The sequence below is a fragment of the Symphodus melops genome (assembly GCF_947650265.1).
Source record: "Symphodus melops genome assembly, chromosome: 12".
Lineage (NCBI taxonomy): Eukaryota > Metazoa > Chordata > Actinopteri > Labriformes > Labridae > Symphodus > Symphodus melops.
The window spans coordinates 10045364-10062740 of NC_136702.1; the positions used below are offsets into that span (position 1 = coordinate 10045364).

A 17377-nucleotide genomic window follows, 5' to 3' on the forward strand; every position below is an offset into this window, starting at 1 on the left:
CCTTCGCTGAACAAAGACGCTGCCCCATAATGTGAAAAGGAGCAAACAGATTTCATTCTCTCATCTTAAATTAGGTTCAAAATAGTTAGTTATTTGAATGGGGTTAAAGGTGAAGCTAACGTTTAAGAGCAAACGAATAATAAATAAAACATTTTGAACAGACGCTGGGTTGCAACTATAGGCCTATGCAACATAAACGTAAAATATTGGTTTTTTTTATAATCCTTCAACATTTAAAACCGATTTTGTTTGCTGGTATTTGGTTGCATGTTGATTTTTGTGCCTCCTAACAAGAAGTCCAAAGCTTTAAATAGGCTAACTTTATATTAAGGCATTAAACAACAATGTCATCAAAGCAAGCATCGCTGAGTGTTGAAAGCCCTTAAACAAACCCCAGCTCTGTCAAGATGAACACTAAATTAGTTACAAACAGTTCAACCTCCATCTATCTGTGCTCGTCCTGACCATAGACCGTAGATATGAAGGTCCTGGCGCACTGTCGCCGCTTTTAGAGTCAGGGAACGCCATAGCATAAGCACTGAGCGCGTGACATCACACGCCCATAGCGCGAGCATAATGATAACCCCAGCTTACCACAGAGACCGCAACACATGGCACACCGTGAAACAAACACGTCCACGCGGAGGGGAAAGTCCACCTGAAGGTGCAGCCAGCAGCTTCACGTCCAATACAAGCTCTATTCCGAGCCATCTGGACCACCTTACTAATACACAATGAGAATTATATTTTGGCTTGTCAAGTCCCGGGCCATAAAACAAACTTTAATGGCGTCACGTGTTTCCTAACAGCCACTCACAGACGCGCACAGACCCATAAATAATCCTCAAAGTTGCACTTACTCAATAACGGCGATTACGCTGATGTGCACGGAGGAAAAGTCGTAGAAAGGAGGAAGCTGGGGGGTTTAACTGTCGTGAGGGGATTGGGAACTAAGTGAAGTGGGTAACAATGAAACGTGCCTTATTTTGGCAAGCAGTATCCTTGCACCTTTACTTTTGTTGAAATACTTAAACGAACAGCCACATTTTAATCTCAAATCATAATTTGGTAAACGGTCTGTGACCTTTTCCAATTATTCTAATGGGTTTATAGGCACATGCACACACAAACCACACACCTGTTTACAGTGTGTGTGTGTGTGTGTGTGTGTAGGGGGGAGGGTGTCAAAAAGCTCAGATATGCATCACTTCTTCGTTTATAGATCAAATGTTTCTCCTCAGTGAAGCTGACACAATAAGACTGATGTCATTCAGTCATCCGGGCCTGTCCCAGGGTGCACCATGCTCACCCAGCCCCTCCTTTCCTGTGCAAACCGCAGAGATGATGACGTTGAGGTTGGGTCTGCTGCACTAATGCAGGGCAGGTATGATAAATATAGGCGCTTTAACACTCATTACATGCACTTTCTCATAAAAAAGTGATTCCCCTCGAGATCATTTTGGTGTAAGTTCCCTTTTGGGCCTCCTGGATGTTAAAGAAGCTAGCTGCAGATATGAATATGTTTTAGTGTCTTCTAAAAAAAAAAGCATTTACCCCTGTAATTATTTCTGCTTCAGTTTTACCATCCTCTACAGAACCACACTTCTCTGACATCATCATGACAAGGAAGTAATGCTCAATATTTTACTCTTAGGCTACTACTCATGATCTGTATAATGTTAAAAAAGTAGGTGTAAATAAAGTTAAATAGCTCTAACTCAAGTGGAAGCCAATAAGAGCAACCGCTTAACTGATTGTATAAATACAGGAAACAACTACTGCAATTACTATCGTGATTTTATACCGTAATACATATGATATGATCACTACACTTATTTAGAATAGAGTTAAACGCAAGAAGAACGCAGAAGCAATTTGTAAACATTTGTTTTGAAAGCTGCCACAAAAAAAAGTTATTATTGTATTTCAACTCTGAAACCGGTGACAACAACTGAAGATGTTGTCCTACGTTTCTCCTGAATCCATTTTCAAAATTGAACCATGTCATGTGACTACCGCCTCAGCCAGTAATCACGCCCAGGATCCTGCCGGTAAAAGCTGCTGAAGGTGCAGGAAGGCTGACTGTTGGGCAACAGCGCCTTCTGCTGGCATTTTAACGACCTCCCCCCTTTTTCCACTGCAAAAAATGTCCATCTTCGCTGACAAGAAATTTGACCTCATCATTTTGATTCCAAGTATTCATAGAGATGAGTTCTCAGACAGAAAACATTCAGGTCATTGATAAGTCAAACGTTGAGTTAGGCTATGTAATTGTTTCATTCAAGGTCATTAAAGACCAGTTGTTTGGAGGGTCGATGCAAAACTCGGTTTAAGTGAATTACTTTCAAATAATGGTTCAAGAATAACCTAAAAGCCTTTTGCAGGTTTTGTTTCCCTTTACGTTTGGAATTAAAACGAACGTAAGCTGAATATTAAGTGTGGTGTAAACAACTGCTTGCTTTGCAGTGCATTTTTATTTGGGAGCATTAAGCTGGTAAAGACATTCAACTGTTTCTCAAAAATAGAAGTGTTAGTAAAACTAAAACAAAACATAAAAACGGTCATTTTATCAAATTTGGAAACACTTGAAAAAAAGCTTTAGGCCTAAGTAATACCAACAAAAAAAAGGAGAGCCGTTTTATCAGCGTGTAGTTTAAAAAGAACACTTTTTGTGTTCCTAAATTGTCACTATAAAGACCTTAACATTAGACTTGTCTAAATGTGGGAGGAGTCTTTAACGAGGATGTAAAGAGGGAAACCGCATCTATCCCCAAGATCTGTTATCTGTTCAAATGTGTGCAGGGCCTGAGGTCAGAAATTAATCATAATAAAATATATATATATATCAAACATATACAGAGAATATTTAAGTTATACTGTTTGTTAACAAAATGACACAAAATGAGTCCAGTGTGACTCTGGGGCTTTAGTCAGTTCTGTGTTGTAGAGTCCATTTTGCCGCATTGCAGTAAGGCTGTAAATACTTTCGCAGCTGCCTGTCAGGCCACAGTGAAATACTGTCTTTGTTCAGTTGGCCCCAGACCCATGCAGGCACCGAAACACAAGCTATGAAAACTCTCCTTTTATGTCAAGCTTGCACATGTGGAATATAAAAAACAAATTTGTTCGATGTTTATAATAAAGCAGCACTTTGGGAATTAAACAATATGAGAGAACATAATAGGGGTTCAGAAAAAAATACACATTTTCAAGTAAAGGAGAGATGAGGGCTTTAAGTTAAGGTATTTAGGAACATCTGATAGAATTAGGATATAAAACAATATTTTTGAATAGCAATAAGCTGAATGCAGCTTAAGACATGAAAGTTAAAAGAGGGTTTGGTTGAAGCTGACTTCGAATTATAGTGGAATTATTTTTTTCTGCATCAGCACAACCTTATCAGACCATACAATCCTCAATTACTTCATATAAAAGCTATACATCTGCAGGATTATCTTGAAATAGAGAATATGAGCCTTAATGATTACATTCACAGGTCACATTAAACAATTTGATAACCTTGTTGATTATTTCTTGAAAAATATTAGCTTTAGCTTTGAAGGGACATTTCCATCAATACTATGGGAACACCACATGTTTTTGTTTTCTTTTTTTTTTTTTACATCCAAAGTATAAAATCTATACAACGGCATGCATCTAGCAAGACATTAGATGACCAAATTATCCGGGACTCATCAACCTGCTGCTAATTTACATGACTAATGAAACAGGAAGCTGTCAAAGTTCACATGCGGACAAATACGACTTAATGAAGTCTGTTTTGACGCAAAAATCTTACCTAAAGCCCGGAGGTAATCCATTTGCATTCTTCGATTTTCACATCTGCAGTGCATTCTGATAAGGGTGTGCAGAGAGGGAGCTGCTGTGAGGATGAAGAGGTCAGACATGGAGAAAAGTTGAACCGCTCCTCCTGGCATCCAGCAGAATAAGCAGCTAAGTGATGCAAAATATGCGCTGATCAGACGTTTGTGAGAGGAAAGCTATTTTTTTTTAAGGAACGCAGACCGTGAAGTATCAGTTTGAACACCATACACGCAGAATGCAATGGGAGAAAAAAATCGCCTGGGAAATCAGGAAAAGAGCCATGAAGACGTTTACCCTCACACATGACCAGTGGCATCCAATGACAGGCGATGGAGGCACATAAAAAGGTCTATTACGGAGCTGTAAATTGTCCCCTCACAAAAAAGGAATTTCGACTGCAGCAATTCTCCCCATCTCTGAACATAAAGGCAGCAGCCCCTCCGTATGCCCTGGAGGAAAACAAGAGACCTTTGTTATGATTGCGCTTCATAAAATGTATATCTTAATGTGAAAGACTTGAAATCTGAATGGCTTAGACTCGTCATAATGCAAGTTAGAAGAAGATTTTAGCACATAAAAATCTATTCTTCAGTAAAACATGTAAATATAATCACGATGACGCAATTTTTGCTTGGTTTTTACTAAAAGGAGACTATGTGGAAAGTAGCCTATGACACTTTGCTGCACCAAAAACTTTATTTTCAGACATGTTTATTATTTTCTTTGTACAAACGAACAGACAACCAAACTTGGCGTTAGTTTTTTCAGATATCTCATTTTGATGCTCGTGTTTATTGTGTTTTAAATGAACAGTCAACGCACGAAATAATATGTTATGCCTATAATATAGGCTGTTGTATGAAATATAAAATATATTTTTAAAGCTTTGCCTACATATTCAACCTAGGCCTCTTCGTTTTGGTGCCCATTTTTTTGAGTAAACCATACAAAATAGGTTTCAGATTTTTTTTCTCTTGCTGCAGTGAATACTAATCATTTTTTTCTCACGGCATAAGATCTGTTGTTATGCACATAACGGGACATGGCGCTAATTTATTACAATAAGCAGATATTAGAAATATTCACGCTATGGAAGCCATATAATGCAGATGCTGTCTCGTCCATGTGTGCATGTCTGCAGCGAGAGGAATTTATTTCATATCTGTCTGGTTCATCTGGTGGCGTGCCAGAGTCAGCACTGTGCGATTTATAGTCCGGCCATGCTCTGTCTCTGGTTTCCTGTCTTACAGAGAGAAGTGTGTGTGTGTGTGTGTGTGTGTGTGTGTGTGTGTGTGTGTGTGTGTGTGTGTGTGTGTATAACCATATACGAGTATAATGCAAAAGGTCATGATTTGTTTGCCTCACGTAAGGCATCATTGATAGTCTGTACTCCAGTTCAGCCATTTGGACAAGGTCACCAGTTGACAAAAAAATATGCTTTACAGTCTCTGTAAGCTTGAGGATTCTCTGTGCATTTATATCATAGAATATTATTCTATTACTATTTCTGGTACAAAGGCGCAATGTTGCACAGGAAGCTTGCACAGCTTTTGTGTGTTTTATTGTAGTGGACCAGTGCTTGTGAGTGGATAAATGATGGAGAAGCCAAGCGGTCAAAGAAAACCGAGCGAGCTCAGCTCGTCGTGTCCTTTCTTTAGAGACAACACGTGTGCTATAACTGACTGTTAAGAAGAGTAGCACAAAAAAACAAGTTAGATCTAGCAATTAAACCTGAACGAAACATTGATAGAGGTCTGTTGTTCATTTAGGACGTTATACATTTGAATTGGTAATTTCTTTTGTTTTTTTTTATTCAAGGATGGCTGCCGAAGTTTTAAATGGACTGATATTATACACCTGACAAAAGATGGTCGCAAGGAGGAGTTTATGTATCAACCATACACACATGCAGCTGCAGCTTCAGACTAATATAGATGCTGCAACCATCACTGCAGCATGTCTTGATATTTAGAAATGATCAGTCTGATGGACACTTTTCTGTGTCACAGTCTATCTAATTGAGAACATATGGATAAAATATGGTTGCAGCTAAATTCAATAATAAGTTATTCATCCAACAAATTGAAAGACTAAATGTACTTTCTACCGTTGATATGTGAACTTCATTTATTTATTTTATACTTTATTAATCCCCGCAGGGGAAATTGCACACACACACTCAGGCACAAGCAAGACATGCATTAATAGAGAGATGTCAGAGTGCCCCTCTGGAAGTGCCTCCTGCTGTGGGGGTTCGGTGCCTTGCTCAAGGATACCTCTGGCACCAAGGGCTCAAAGGCACCTCGACAGTGCTCCAGAAGTGGTCTGGCACCTCTACAGCTACCAGACCAACCTCCATAATTTCTGAAATTAATGGAACTTGAACCGGCGACCCTCCGGATACACAAGTCCCTATACGGACTGAGCCACTGCCGTGAGTTACTGGTGGTTTTTCGGAGTTTTATCTAACAACGACCATTTTAATTTTTGTTAAAAGAAAAATTGAAATAAACTATTCTTAGCTCTCATTGTTAGTCTATTTCGGGGCCTCAATTTCGTTAATTCTGCAGGCCAATATGTGCTACACTTTAAGGACATTAATATTAAATTAAGGACATACATTTGTTTTGCATCACGTCTGTTCGATAACTGTTTGTTGAACTAGAAGTGTTTGACATTAAGTGCACGACTATTCAGACATAAGAATCAAAGAGGCTGTGTGAAGTGCATTTGTCGAGAAATTAAATATAATATGACTAAGGATATGTTCACCATGGCTCAATAAAGAACGCCATCAATGTACCAACACGCTATTATAGTACACCACTAATGATATCTTGTTTTCTTAAATGATTAGGACAATGTGATGATTATTTAAACACCGTCTTAATTCATCGTTCTTATATTTAAGCTCCCTTATTGCGTTAACTTGTTCCTCTCTGGTGAAAGGCTGAAGAACACTCAAAAAAACTTTAGAATGTGACGTCACAACTGACCATGTATAGGTGGAAAGACACGCACACACACATGCACGGCTCCTTTTCTCAGCTAATAATAATAATAATAATAATAATACATTTTAATTTGTAGATACATTCGAGAATATCAAAGTGTTAATCTCCACATGAACAACACTGGACACTGTTGTGTGCTTGCAGACTACAAAGAGCTACAAACTTAATACTGGAGTAACGTGACTGAGACTAATGACAGGAGCTGGCTATGCCTGTGACGAAAAAGCACGTGCTTTTATTACTGCGTGGAGATTGAAATGTTGACAGAAATTCCCCAAACTCAATCGTATCTTTGTCAATATCAAAGAACACCCAGTTTGTGCATGGGTATCAGTGGGTTTACAGAAGATGAATGTGTCCATTAGGCTACTGGTGACTAGTTATCCGCCGTGACAGTCATATCATAGTTGCCAGCGAAGGCCGTCAACACAAGGAGTCAGATGAGCGCGCAAACAATTCAATATCTTCTCCTGTTGGATAAGTTTTGTCTTTATCCTGTGTGTTCTTGTGATGCTGCTTTTGGATGCCAGTGTTTGGTTAAATAAACACACACACACACACACACACACACACACACACACACACACACACACACACACACACACACACACACACACACACACACACACACACACACACACACACACACACACACACACACACACACACACACACACACACACACACACACACACACACACACACACACACACACACACAAAATATATTGCCAATAATCACTTTTGATGGCTACGTCTGAAGTAGTGCCGCCATTATCTGCTCGGGACCAGAGTTACAAAGAATACTGTCCTTCTGCAGACTAAATTTAAACTCACCAAGTCACCAGATTGAAAAAGAAGAAGAAAAGAATGCTTTAAAGCTAGTTTTTCCATCTAATTTGTCAAACTGGAGTCCTGTGTTGTTCAAGGCTCTTATCTGTTTTCAACTACAAGTTATTAGCAATAAATAATGTTCAGCCTAGAGCTTGATGTGGGCTAATGTGGCTAATGGAAACTTGTCTTCACAGGGTTCGTGTTTTGGGTGCAGACTTTTTTTTTTTTTATCGTTGTAAATCTATTATTATTGTTTAGTTTATTGCACAGTTACAGTTGTGTTTATTAATTGTAAATAAGGGTTTTAGGCTGTAGTACCTGAAAGGAGAAACGAACTCACTAGTCTATTTTAAAGGTCCCATGAAAGGACAAAAAGGTGCCCTTTGTTCATGGAAATGATTATAAAACAGCCAGGTTGCATCACAGCATCTAATTACAAAAAACACGACCGAGGTTAGAAAAATGATTAGTCTTACATCCGTCTTTTATAACCCCATTACACAACATTTAAAATAGGCTACCAACATGCGTTATGTAAAGTAGGATGGGCAGCTGAAGGAAAAAAAACAAAAAACTGGCTTTCATATTCTTCTGTGCTGTAAATGAATAAAAGGAGCCTGATCGTGGCTTCAGAAAAACCTATAAGTAGACTGCTAGAAATCAGCTAAAATTCATTCAATAGGCGAGGGCCTATTACGATTCGCGGATACAAATTAGTCAGAAGATTATTTGTTATGATAATCTGAATGATTAAACAATTAAAACTTGATTCTAATTTTCTAAATCTGTTTAGCTTGATTTGTAAAAGATCATGAAACTCACCAAAAAAAAAAAAAAAAACATCTCAGTATCGCAATTTCAAATATCCTAAAACGAAATATAGAATGCCCAACTTTGATGATCCCAAATCGAAGACTCGAAGTTTGAGTCTGTAAAAGACATTCATGGATATCAAGTATCATTTAGTCCTCAAAAGAACATGTGTATTCTTTTATTTAAATCAACAAACCCACATATAAGGTTTGGTTCATGTGTTTGTCTATATGCTCCAGCTGTGGATGAACTGCTGTGAATCAGAGTAAAAGAACAACACCGCCCTCTAGCGCTCTTATTACTCATCCCAGAGCCTACAGCTGAGGTAAACATAAGCTGTCTTTACAGTTTTTTTTTAAATTTTACGTTGACAAAGTTTTCATTTCTTTATTTTGTTTAGAATCAATATATATATTGACAAATATATTCACATGTCTTTTCATCAAAGTATAGCCTTGTTCAATATACAAATTACACAAGGCCTATCTTTACATTTCAAAATGAAATAAATTGAAACTAAATCACAGTATCAGACACCAGTCAAAGTGACGTTTTTTCCCCTCATCTGTGGGAAGTGCAGTTGATGAATAAACGTGACCATTAAGGTTGGGGTGATTTCCTCTGAAACAATCCATCGAGCAGACACCCTGCGGAAAGTGTCCACATTCTGTTGGTCAGCAACAGACACAAACGCCCGAGAAGGAGATGGGGGTTTCAAAGGAGAGCGTAATTACTGACCAGGCTCATAAAGTCATTTAGGCCAGACGTCTAGCCATTTCTATAGCTTTATTGGACCAAGGTTCTTCCTGCTTTAAAGTCATTATGCGTACAAGTTGGACAATAAATTGGAAATCCGCTACAACACCTCTCCCAATCGTAAACACTTTATTACATGTTCCTCTAAATTTCAGATGAGTTGTTTTTTTAACGTTAAATTCAACAGCTTCCTATGTATGACCCAATTTAAATGTTAAATGCGTGTTTAATCTTGTAAATCCCTGGCCATAAATTCTATTGTTAAATAAAAGAATTCAGCTGTGAAAGACGAACATTATTGGATCAGTTTTGTGTTGCTTTGTATTTCTATTTGTTTTGGCCGCGGAGGCAATTTCCCTGAAAATAAGGCTTTGATTTTAAAGATACTCAACATAAATAATTCCACAATTATAGCCAACCAGAAAATAACGGTTAAAGGAGGTTTTGGGAAAACATTTACATTACAGCAAAAGCTGATCGTGTGTTTTAGCCAAAGTCGTGTAAAGAAAACACACGCCTTCTTTCAGCTTAACACAATGTTGTCGATGAAATGTTAGTCAAACTGGTTCATTGGCATACCGACAGAGACAGAAGTCAAGTATTTAGTTTGGAAAGCGTTTTATATACAATTCTTACCAAATATAAAAGCAAAAGTCTACACAGAAACTTTCTATGCGTAATGTTAAAAACAAAAGACACACCGCATGAACATCCCGGGGTGTGGTTCTGTAAAGTTAGAAAACAGACTCAGATGCTTCGTTGGCAGACTGTCTCTATTTAGTTAACAAGTAATGACTCTGACACGTAAAATTATGGAGTGTCTAATAAAATGAAAAAATGACTACCGTGGTTCCTACCAAAAAAAGAATTGTCCAGATGGTTTCAAACACAGGAGAGGTTTCATAAGTGATCCTTGCTGCCTCTCTCTCTGTTCATCTTCTTCATCTTCATCCTCCTGTTCTGGAACCAGATCTTCACTTGTCTCTCGGTTAAACTGAGGATGCGGGCCACTTCGTAGCGTCGGTCTCTGGTCAGATACATGTTGTAGAGGAACTCTTTCTCCAGCTCTAAAGTCTGATATTTGGTGTACGGGCAGCGCTTCTTTCTCGTGGAACGCGCATGGATCCAGTTTGCTGCAGGGTTGTCTGGAAAAAGAAGACACATATAAAGTAAAGACACATGTGCTGGGAATGTTTTTAATTTCTAACTTTAATGGGTTAAATAAATGAGGGGGTGGGGGTGAATGGGTTGCTGGGACCTTTGAGGACAATGATTTGATTGAACAAAACAAAACAGTACTTTAATTTACAATAAAGATGTGTTTTCTTTTTGAAGGATAGAAAATAAAGGCAATAAAGATTGAATTGAATGTACACAAAGTAAAGTGTATCTATCTGAGGTGTCCTGTGACATTAAAAAGTTTAGGGTCCCCCTGTAATAACCTTTCCAGGGCGGGTTTTCCTCGAGTCGCTACATAGTACGAGACACTTTTATAGGTTAGTAAAAGCTCCAGTTTTACGCACCCAGCTCATACTGTTCTTAGGGTTGTAAATCAGGATTTAGTTTACTTACTTGGGTCAAGTTGTTGTTGTTTCTCGTCTTTGGACTCGCTGTGGCTCGAAAGCTCACTTCCACTGTGCTCTTTGCTCGACTTTTCTGGACACTCCGATACTCCTCCGTGCGCGAATTCGCCACTCTGCGGACGAGATTCTGCCTCCAAAGAGTCGCACTCGGTAGATTTCGGTGGCAAGAGGTTTGGTTTTGTCCCGTACGAGCGACTGCTGGAGTGAAATCCGGAAAAAGAAACGTGGTTGGAGATAGGGTCCATCCAGGAGCGGACGCCGACATATCTGCCGTCCGAGGCGGGGAGGTGGGACTGGTGGTGGTGGTGGTGGTGCACATACGGATGATAAATCCCCTGCGGGTGAACCGAGGACCAAGACGAAGAGAAAACGGCTGACTTTGGTGCAAAATTGCAGGAGGAGAAGTCTGCGTTGTCCCCGGCACCTGACGGCCTCGGGGTCACCATGTGTGGAGGCTGAAGAAAGCGGGCACCGTACACATCCTCCGGCTCCTGCCCCATTAACGCGTCCACATAGCAGTTACTAAGAGTACCACTGGAAGACATTTTTCATCTCTTCCTACTCTTATAATAAGGCTTGCACTGTTACGAGAAGCTTCCCTCTATGAACAATCATAGTATTTTTGCTTGGCCTGCATCTACAGGGATTGGTTACATGGATCACGTGGTCATATTTACCAATACAGCGAGTAAATCAATCCTGCCCCATGCTCTCTACTTTTTTTCGTCAGGTTTAATTTAGATTTTCATTCCACAAATAATAAAAAGCCTTATCAGATGTGACTGCAGGGAGAAAATATGCGCTCAAAGAACACAAACGATCCTTTTTTTGTTTCTCACATACGTAAGGGCTACAGGACGTTGCAACAATACAAGCAGCACAAAAAGGGGACAATCTCCCCCCCCCCCCACCCACCCCCCACAAACACGGACTCCCTGCATCCTTGTGTTTGAGGAAAAACTCTTCTAATATCGTTCCGATGCCCCCATTGCTTGTAAAATGGTTTATAGACTTAACAGAGTCCTCGTAAAATAAATGTAATAACATGTTGTAAAGGAACAGAAGCCATTTCCGTTCATAACGTGGCGGATCCATTGTTAATATTCGGCGAGGAAACATATTTTCTGGGTTGGGTTTAATTTTTAAAAGCCAAGCCGGAAACGCTAGTTGTGAAATGATTGTGTTCATTCAAAGGAGAGCAATAATGTCTTTATGTATCAATAAATGTTTTATGAGGTGCGTGTGATTATATATACATGCCGTCAATAAAAGAAAAGGCTCGGAGAAGGAAAGACCATCTGTGTACTGCTGCCTGAAATGCATCATTTAAATGTGATTCACTGTTTGTTTTTTTTAAAGATACATTTTCTTCACTTTTAACGGTTTTGAAGGTTGTTGACCTTCAATTTCAGAAAAAGAGGCATATAGTTCAAGGTAAATAGTCAGGATTTAGGACAATTCTGCAGAGTGGGCCAGACAGACTGTTGTCATTTTTACCACAGATTATTATAATGCAAGACGGTTTTTTTTTTCTGTACAAGGAAAATAAATGCAACGTGGCCACAGAGGCCCGCGTCGCTCGGGAAGGAAGGAGGAAATGCATGTGAATTTGTGCTTGAACATAACTTAAGCCGTCTGGTCTTCATAAACATTTAGTTTAATCACGTAAGGGCCTGGAAATAAACAGCAACTGCATATTGATTTGATTACAGCATCTTCGTCTCTCCAAGTCTCTTTGAAAACAGACAACCACGATTGATAAACTCTCAGGCTTATTTGTTGGCACCTCATTGAAGTCTTGTCTCAATCTGTATATGAGTTAAGACTTGAGGGAGATTTGGAATATTTTTAATTTAACAGATTAATTCAATCTTATCAAAAGTCTAAAACGTCGTGCGTAAATCTTCGAACAGAATACGTCAAGTCATTACGCGTTCAGGCTCTTCTTCAGTAAAATAATGTAAAGTTTTGTTTTTGTTTTTTTTAACGTGAAAGATGTTGGACATATTGTTTTGGAACAACACTTCTTTTCTCGCTGTAAAAAGTAATGTTCTAATACACTTTTCCCTCCCTCAGTAAGAGTTTTAAACAGACTAACTGCCTGCGTCAGAGAATAGTCTTCATTTGGACATTTAAAAAGTAAATGGATAGAATACAGTAAATGATACAAAGCAATAGTATTTGACAATTTATTGCAAGATACATGCCACAAACATGCAAGAATTTCACAGATTAACATTGTTTTGCCGCCACTTTTTAAAGGCCCAGAGAAACATGCCACTAGAGAGCAAATGGTTTGCGCTTACACTGTAAAACAAATGGTGAACTACACGATAATACATGTACTTGTATGACGACATAACAGAATATTCATACTGGCAAAGGAGACGCATCTGCGTCCCCAATAATTTAAGACCAAAAAGTGAAACCCTGTGGTAAAAATAAAACACACTTACACGACGTCACACCCCAAAAATACCTTCTATATATAGTCACAGTTTCCTTGAAATTGAGGATAAACGTCCAATGCCATTTAAGCATTAAACTGAATCTAAAACAAAAAGACAGCTAACCACAGATTCATGCCAGCTCACGAGAAGGTGAGGTTTGAGGTGAGTTCACGGATGCGGTTTTCCCTGCTCATCTTCTTCAGCTTCATCCTGCGGTTCTGAAACCAGATCTTGACCTGCCTGTCGGTCAGGTTGACGCCCCGGCTGATCTCTAGGCGGCGCTCTCGGGTCAGATACATATTGAACAGAAACTCCTTTTCCAACTCCAAGGTCTGGTGCTTTGTGTAGGGACACCTTTTCTTCCTGCCACTCTTTGCTGTGAGCCAGTTACTGGTTGGTGGGTCAATCTTACAATCTGCAAGGATTCAAATCAGAAACATAATCAGCATTACATTTTTTACTTGAAAGAAAATCTCACAATCTGATTTTGGATTTAACTTCTGGGCACAATAACGCACAATCTGAAAGTTTCCCGGATTAAATTGCATGGTGGGGGTGTTATTAGTAAGGTCTAAGCTAACACTAACCCCGAGCTGATCAAAGCGCAGTCCAAAACACATGTATTGCTTAAAACATGTAAAAAATGTGGTTATTTCTAGACTGCATTCACATTTAACATGTTATTAAAATTCTAAATCTTGTAATCAGAAATGTAATTTTAGATCCAGTGATTGGACAACTTTTGTGGTTAAAATATATCCTCCAAGCAACACAGCTGCAAATAGGCTACACCAGATCCTGAGGGATTATATTTTGATTTTACGCACCAAATGTAACATCAACATAAATACATTAAATTCTTGTATTATAAACATGTATGTGCACAAATATTAAGAGAACTGTGTAAAAAAAAATAAAGCATGTTAATTACATGTAAATAGAGGCAAACACTGCTCATGTTGCATGGTAAAGCCATTCTCTGCTGCCTATTCCTGCAACCTGAGAAAGCCTCTCATTAAACATTACGACTGTAGGGTTGTTTGTGTTTTATTCTTGCTTTTATGATGCTGGAGCCTTCACTGCAGCAGCGCCACAAGATAAAAGCTTTCATTGTGTTGCCAACCCACCTTTCCCTTCCTGCTGCAGAAGCTCAGGACTGGACACAGACGCGTCCATGGTACATATCTTTTCCACGGAGTTGGACTTCGAAGGATCCGGGCTTTCGGCTTGGACCGGCGTCATTGAGGTGTCGGAGTTCTGCGGAATTTCTTCACTTTTCTTTTCAACGTCTGCAAAATTAGAAGACCCAGAGGAGGAGGACGACGAAGAAGAGAGGGGCTGTGGTTTCGGTATGACTCGGCTGAGCTGCATGAGTGTTGGGTTTGGACTCGGCGGCGCATGGTGGTAGTTTTCCTGGTGCTTCCCGTTCGCGTAAGTTTGACTCAGTCTGAAATAGCCCGGAACCGGGATCTCTGGGCCATCAGATTCAGGAATAACATTAGAATAGACCTCTGAAGAGCTGACTTTTTGCACTCTCTTATCAGAATACATGCAGCAATTACTCTCCTCTTTTATGCTCTGAGAAAATGTACAGTTTGACATCTGACTGGACCCCTCTATCCTGCACGGTCTGCTCGGATCGGTCCAGTTATCTATCTGAGGTATGTACTGGTGGACATTCATGCCCACGGTTTGGTGGTTGACCTCTCCTCTTTTGCCGAAAGACGACAGGAGTCCACAGGTTTGCATTCCGTAAGTTCCCATGTCTGCTGTGGAAGGCATGTACATGCTGCTGCTGCCGGAGTAAAAGCTGTCTGTCCTGCACGCGCCAATCAAAGAGTCCACAAGAAACGTATTGGCTGCAGGTGAGCTACTGGGGAAGGACATTTTGGGGGGTTAAGTTCTTTAGAGGAGAGAGATGTCCTTTGGAAGCTGACATATCTAGGTGAAACAATCTCCAGTGGAAGTCAGGATGCCTCCCGACCACATGACAAGCCCACCAATGAGATTTGAAAATGGCCTTGAGACGCAGCCTCCTCTCCTTTGCACGCGCTAACACTGCGGAGGCAGACGTGGTCAACAGCGACACCTACGACACGGACTTGAAATTGTTTTAAAAACTCATGCAGACAGTCGAGTCTGAGGTTGATCAACTAATCCGAAAATATTACGTTTGCAGGATGAGATTGTCATTAAATTATATTCAAGCGTCTTCTGATAGAACACCCGTTTGATTGAATAATCTATTTGTGTGTACAATGCTTGAAAGGACTACTTTTCTTTGTCTTGAAGACAGACTGAATATGGGAGTGATTATGTGTGTGTGCGTAAAATGCTGCCTAAATGACGCATTGGCGACAACTGCCCTTTTAATTTGAATGTATTACAATTCCTTTTCAATTTAAGGCTTTTATTGACAAGAAATGATTCACTCCACTCCACAGCAAAGTATACCATATGAACTGTTGTTTCACCTATATATTTAAGGGAACAAAAACACAAAGATGTTAGAATATTAACATATTGTTCTGCTTTAGGAATTAATCAATCCAGTGTAAGAGTTGGATTTTTTTAAATAGTATTTTCTCTTTTCAATTTTTGTAATTTAACAGGAACAAACCACTTAAAAACAGTCCATGGATTGTTTATCCTGTGAGATATCTGAATATTTGAATTAGATATTTATGAAGTTTAAAGCAGGTTTGTCATTCGCCGATATTATAAACTGCAGGTTTGTTGATCACTAATTCATTGTAAATAAAGAAACAAATATGAAGGTCAAAATATTTTCCTTAAAGCTTTGTTTTGTAAATGAAGTGCACGTAACAGAAATAGAAAATGATCCTTTATTTTTTGCACATATTAAGCACAACATCTTTATTTACATTTCAACACAGGCAACGTCAATGTTCAATGAACAGTTCAAAATAAAAACCTGCATTTGTTTTCTACACTGTGTGAAGATTATTTTGCTCGGTGCTCCATTGTTTTTGTCTGCAAGAAGGGCGAAGGTGTGAAAGATACAAGTGTGCCTGTGAGACTGAAAATAAAAACACTGTAGAAAAACAATGTGCCATCAATTGACAAAAAAATGGGAATCTGTGCACAATACGTGCAAAAAGCAGCATTAAATAATTAAATCTTTGGTATTAATGCAACAAACTTAGAACAATTAAACACCTTGGATGAGAAGGTTAAAGATTCTATTCTTGAAGATTCTATTCATGATATTTACAGTTGGTTGTAAATAAGAGTTTGTAGAATGCAAATCACCACAAAATGACGAAAATCACAAAGAACAAAATACTGTTAGAATAACTCCAACCAACAGAATAGACAAAATAAATTCCTCATTACAACACGGTCACTTTAAATAAAGAAAATGACATCTTTGAAAGAGATCTTAAAGAGAAAGACTCTTTTTTAAATAATTCTTGGACTGTTTAGCATTTTTTTTATTTATAACGCACGGAACAAAATAAAAAAAAATACTTGAAGATCCAGAATCAGAATCAGTTTAAAATCAGATAAAATCAAAAATGTCTACAAACAGAATATATTCGTGTATGTTAGTACCATAATAATATTATTATAAATAATAATAATAACAATAATGTCTTCGGAGAATTTAGAATATTAAATACAAGAGAGGACTTTGTTGGACAGAGCACCGATTTAGTTTACCGTGTTGCAGTTTACGACGAAACTAAAAGGTTAAATCTGCATTGTATAGGCTAACTGAATTTTGGAACTACAGTTACTTAATTAACAAATTGACTCACGCAAACATACAGTAATTTAGTATTTACAGTTATCCAGACACTAAATGAAATGAAAAGGGAAAACGCATATTTCTATCACAACGTCGTGATATGTTGACTCTACACAACAGATTTGAGTGGCCTGGATGTGATGGGCCTTCAGGTGAACATCAAAGTCTGCACTGTGAAGGTTCAGGAAGAGGAGAATTGGGTTCATTCTGACTCGTCATTTATTAACGTTTGAACATTTGAATATATTGCAGATTGAGGTTGCATCAATTCAATTTGACACTGAGGTTAAAAAAACAATGGTATGCAATATGTGTTTCCAATAGTTTGTTC

At 38.8% G+C, this 17377-nt stretch overlaps 2 protein-coding genes across 2 annotated transcripts; both read right to left on the bottom strand.

The window, feature by feature from the left end:
- Window positions 1-9854: 9854 nt before the first annotated feature.
- hoxd9a (homeobox D9a) lies at window positions 9855-11426 on the bottom strand. The gene is made up of 2 exons (XM_079358220.1): window positions 10814-11426; window positions 9855-10386 (listed from the first exon to the last, which is right to left on the bottom strand). The coding sequence occupies exons 1-2, from the start codon at window positions 11367-11369 to the stop codon at window positions 10142-10144; spliced, it is 801 nt and encodes a 266-aa protein (XP_079214346.1). The 5' UTR covers window positions 11370-11426; the 3' UTR covers window positions 9855-10141.
- A 1619-nt stretch (window positions 11427-13045) lies between these two features.
- Window positions 13046-15793, bottom strand: hoxd10a (homeobox D10a). The gene is made up of 2 exons (XM_079358314.1): window positions 14402-15793; window positions 13046-13689 (listed from the first exon to the last, which is right to left on the bottom strand). Exons 1-2 carry the CDS (start codon window positions 15159-15161, stop codon window positions 13415-13417), a joined length of 1035 nt encoding a protein of 344 aa, XP_079214440.1. The 5' UTR covers window positions 15162-15793; the 3' UTR covers window positions 13046-13414.
- Between the last annotated feature and the right edge of the window lie 1584 nt (window positions 15794-17377).

Excerpts from the sequence above, each read along its gene's own strand:
- hoxd9a (XM_079358220.1), bottom strand. The coding sequence starts at position 11,369 with ATGTCTTCCAGTGGTACTCTTAGTAACTGCTATGTGGACGCGTTAATG. Across the intron at positions 10,387-10,813 it reads ACAACAACAACTTGACCCAA|ACAACCCTGCAGCAAACTGG; the intron begins GTAAGTAAACTA and ends TTCTTTTTCCAG.
- hoxd10a (XM_079358314.1), bottom strand. The coding sequence starts at position 15,161 with ATGTCCTTCCCCAGTAGCTCACCTGCAGCCAATACGTTTCTTGTGGAC. Across the intron at positions 13,690-14,401 it reads TCTGCAGCAGGAAGGGAAAG|ATTGTAAGATTGACCCACCA; the intron begins GTGGGTTGGCAA and ends GAATCCTTGCAG.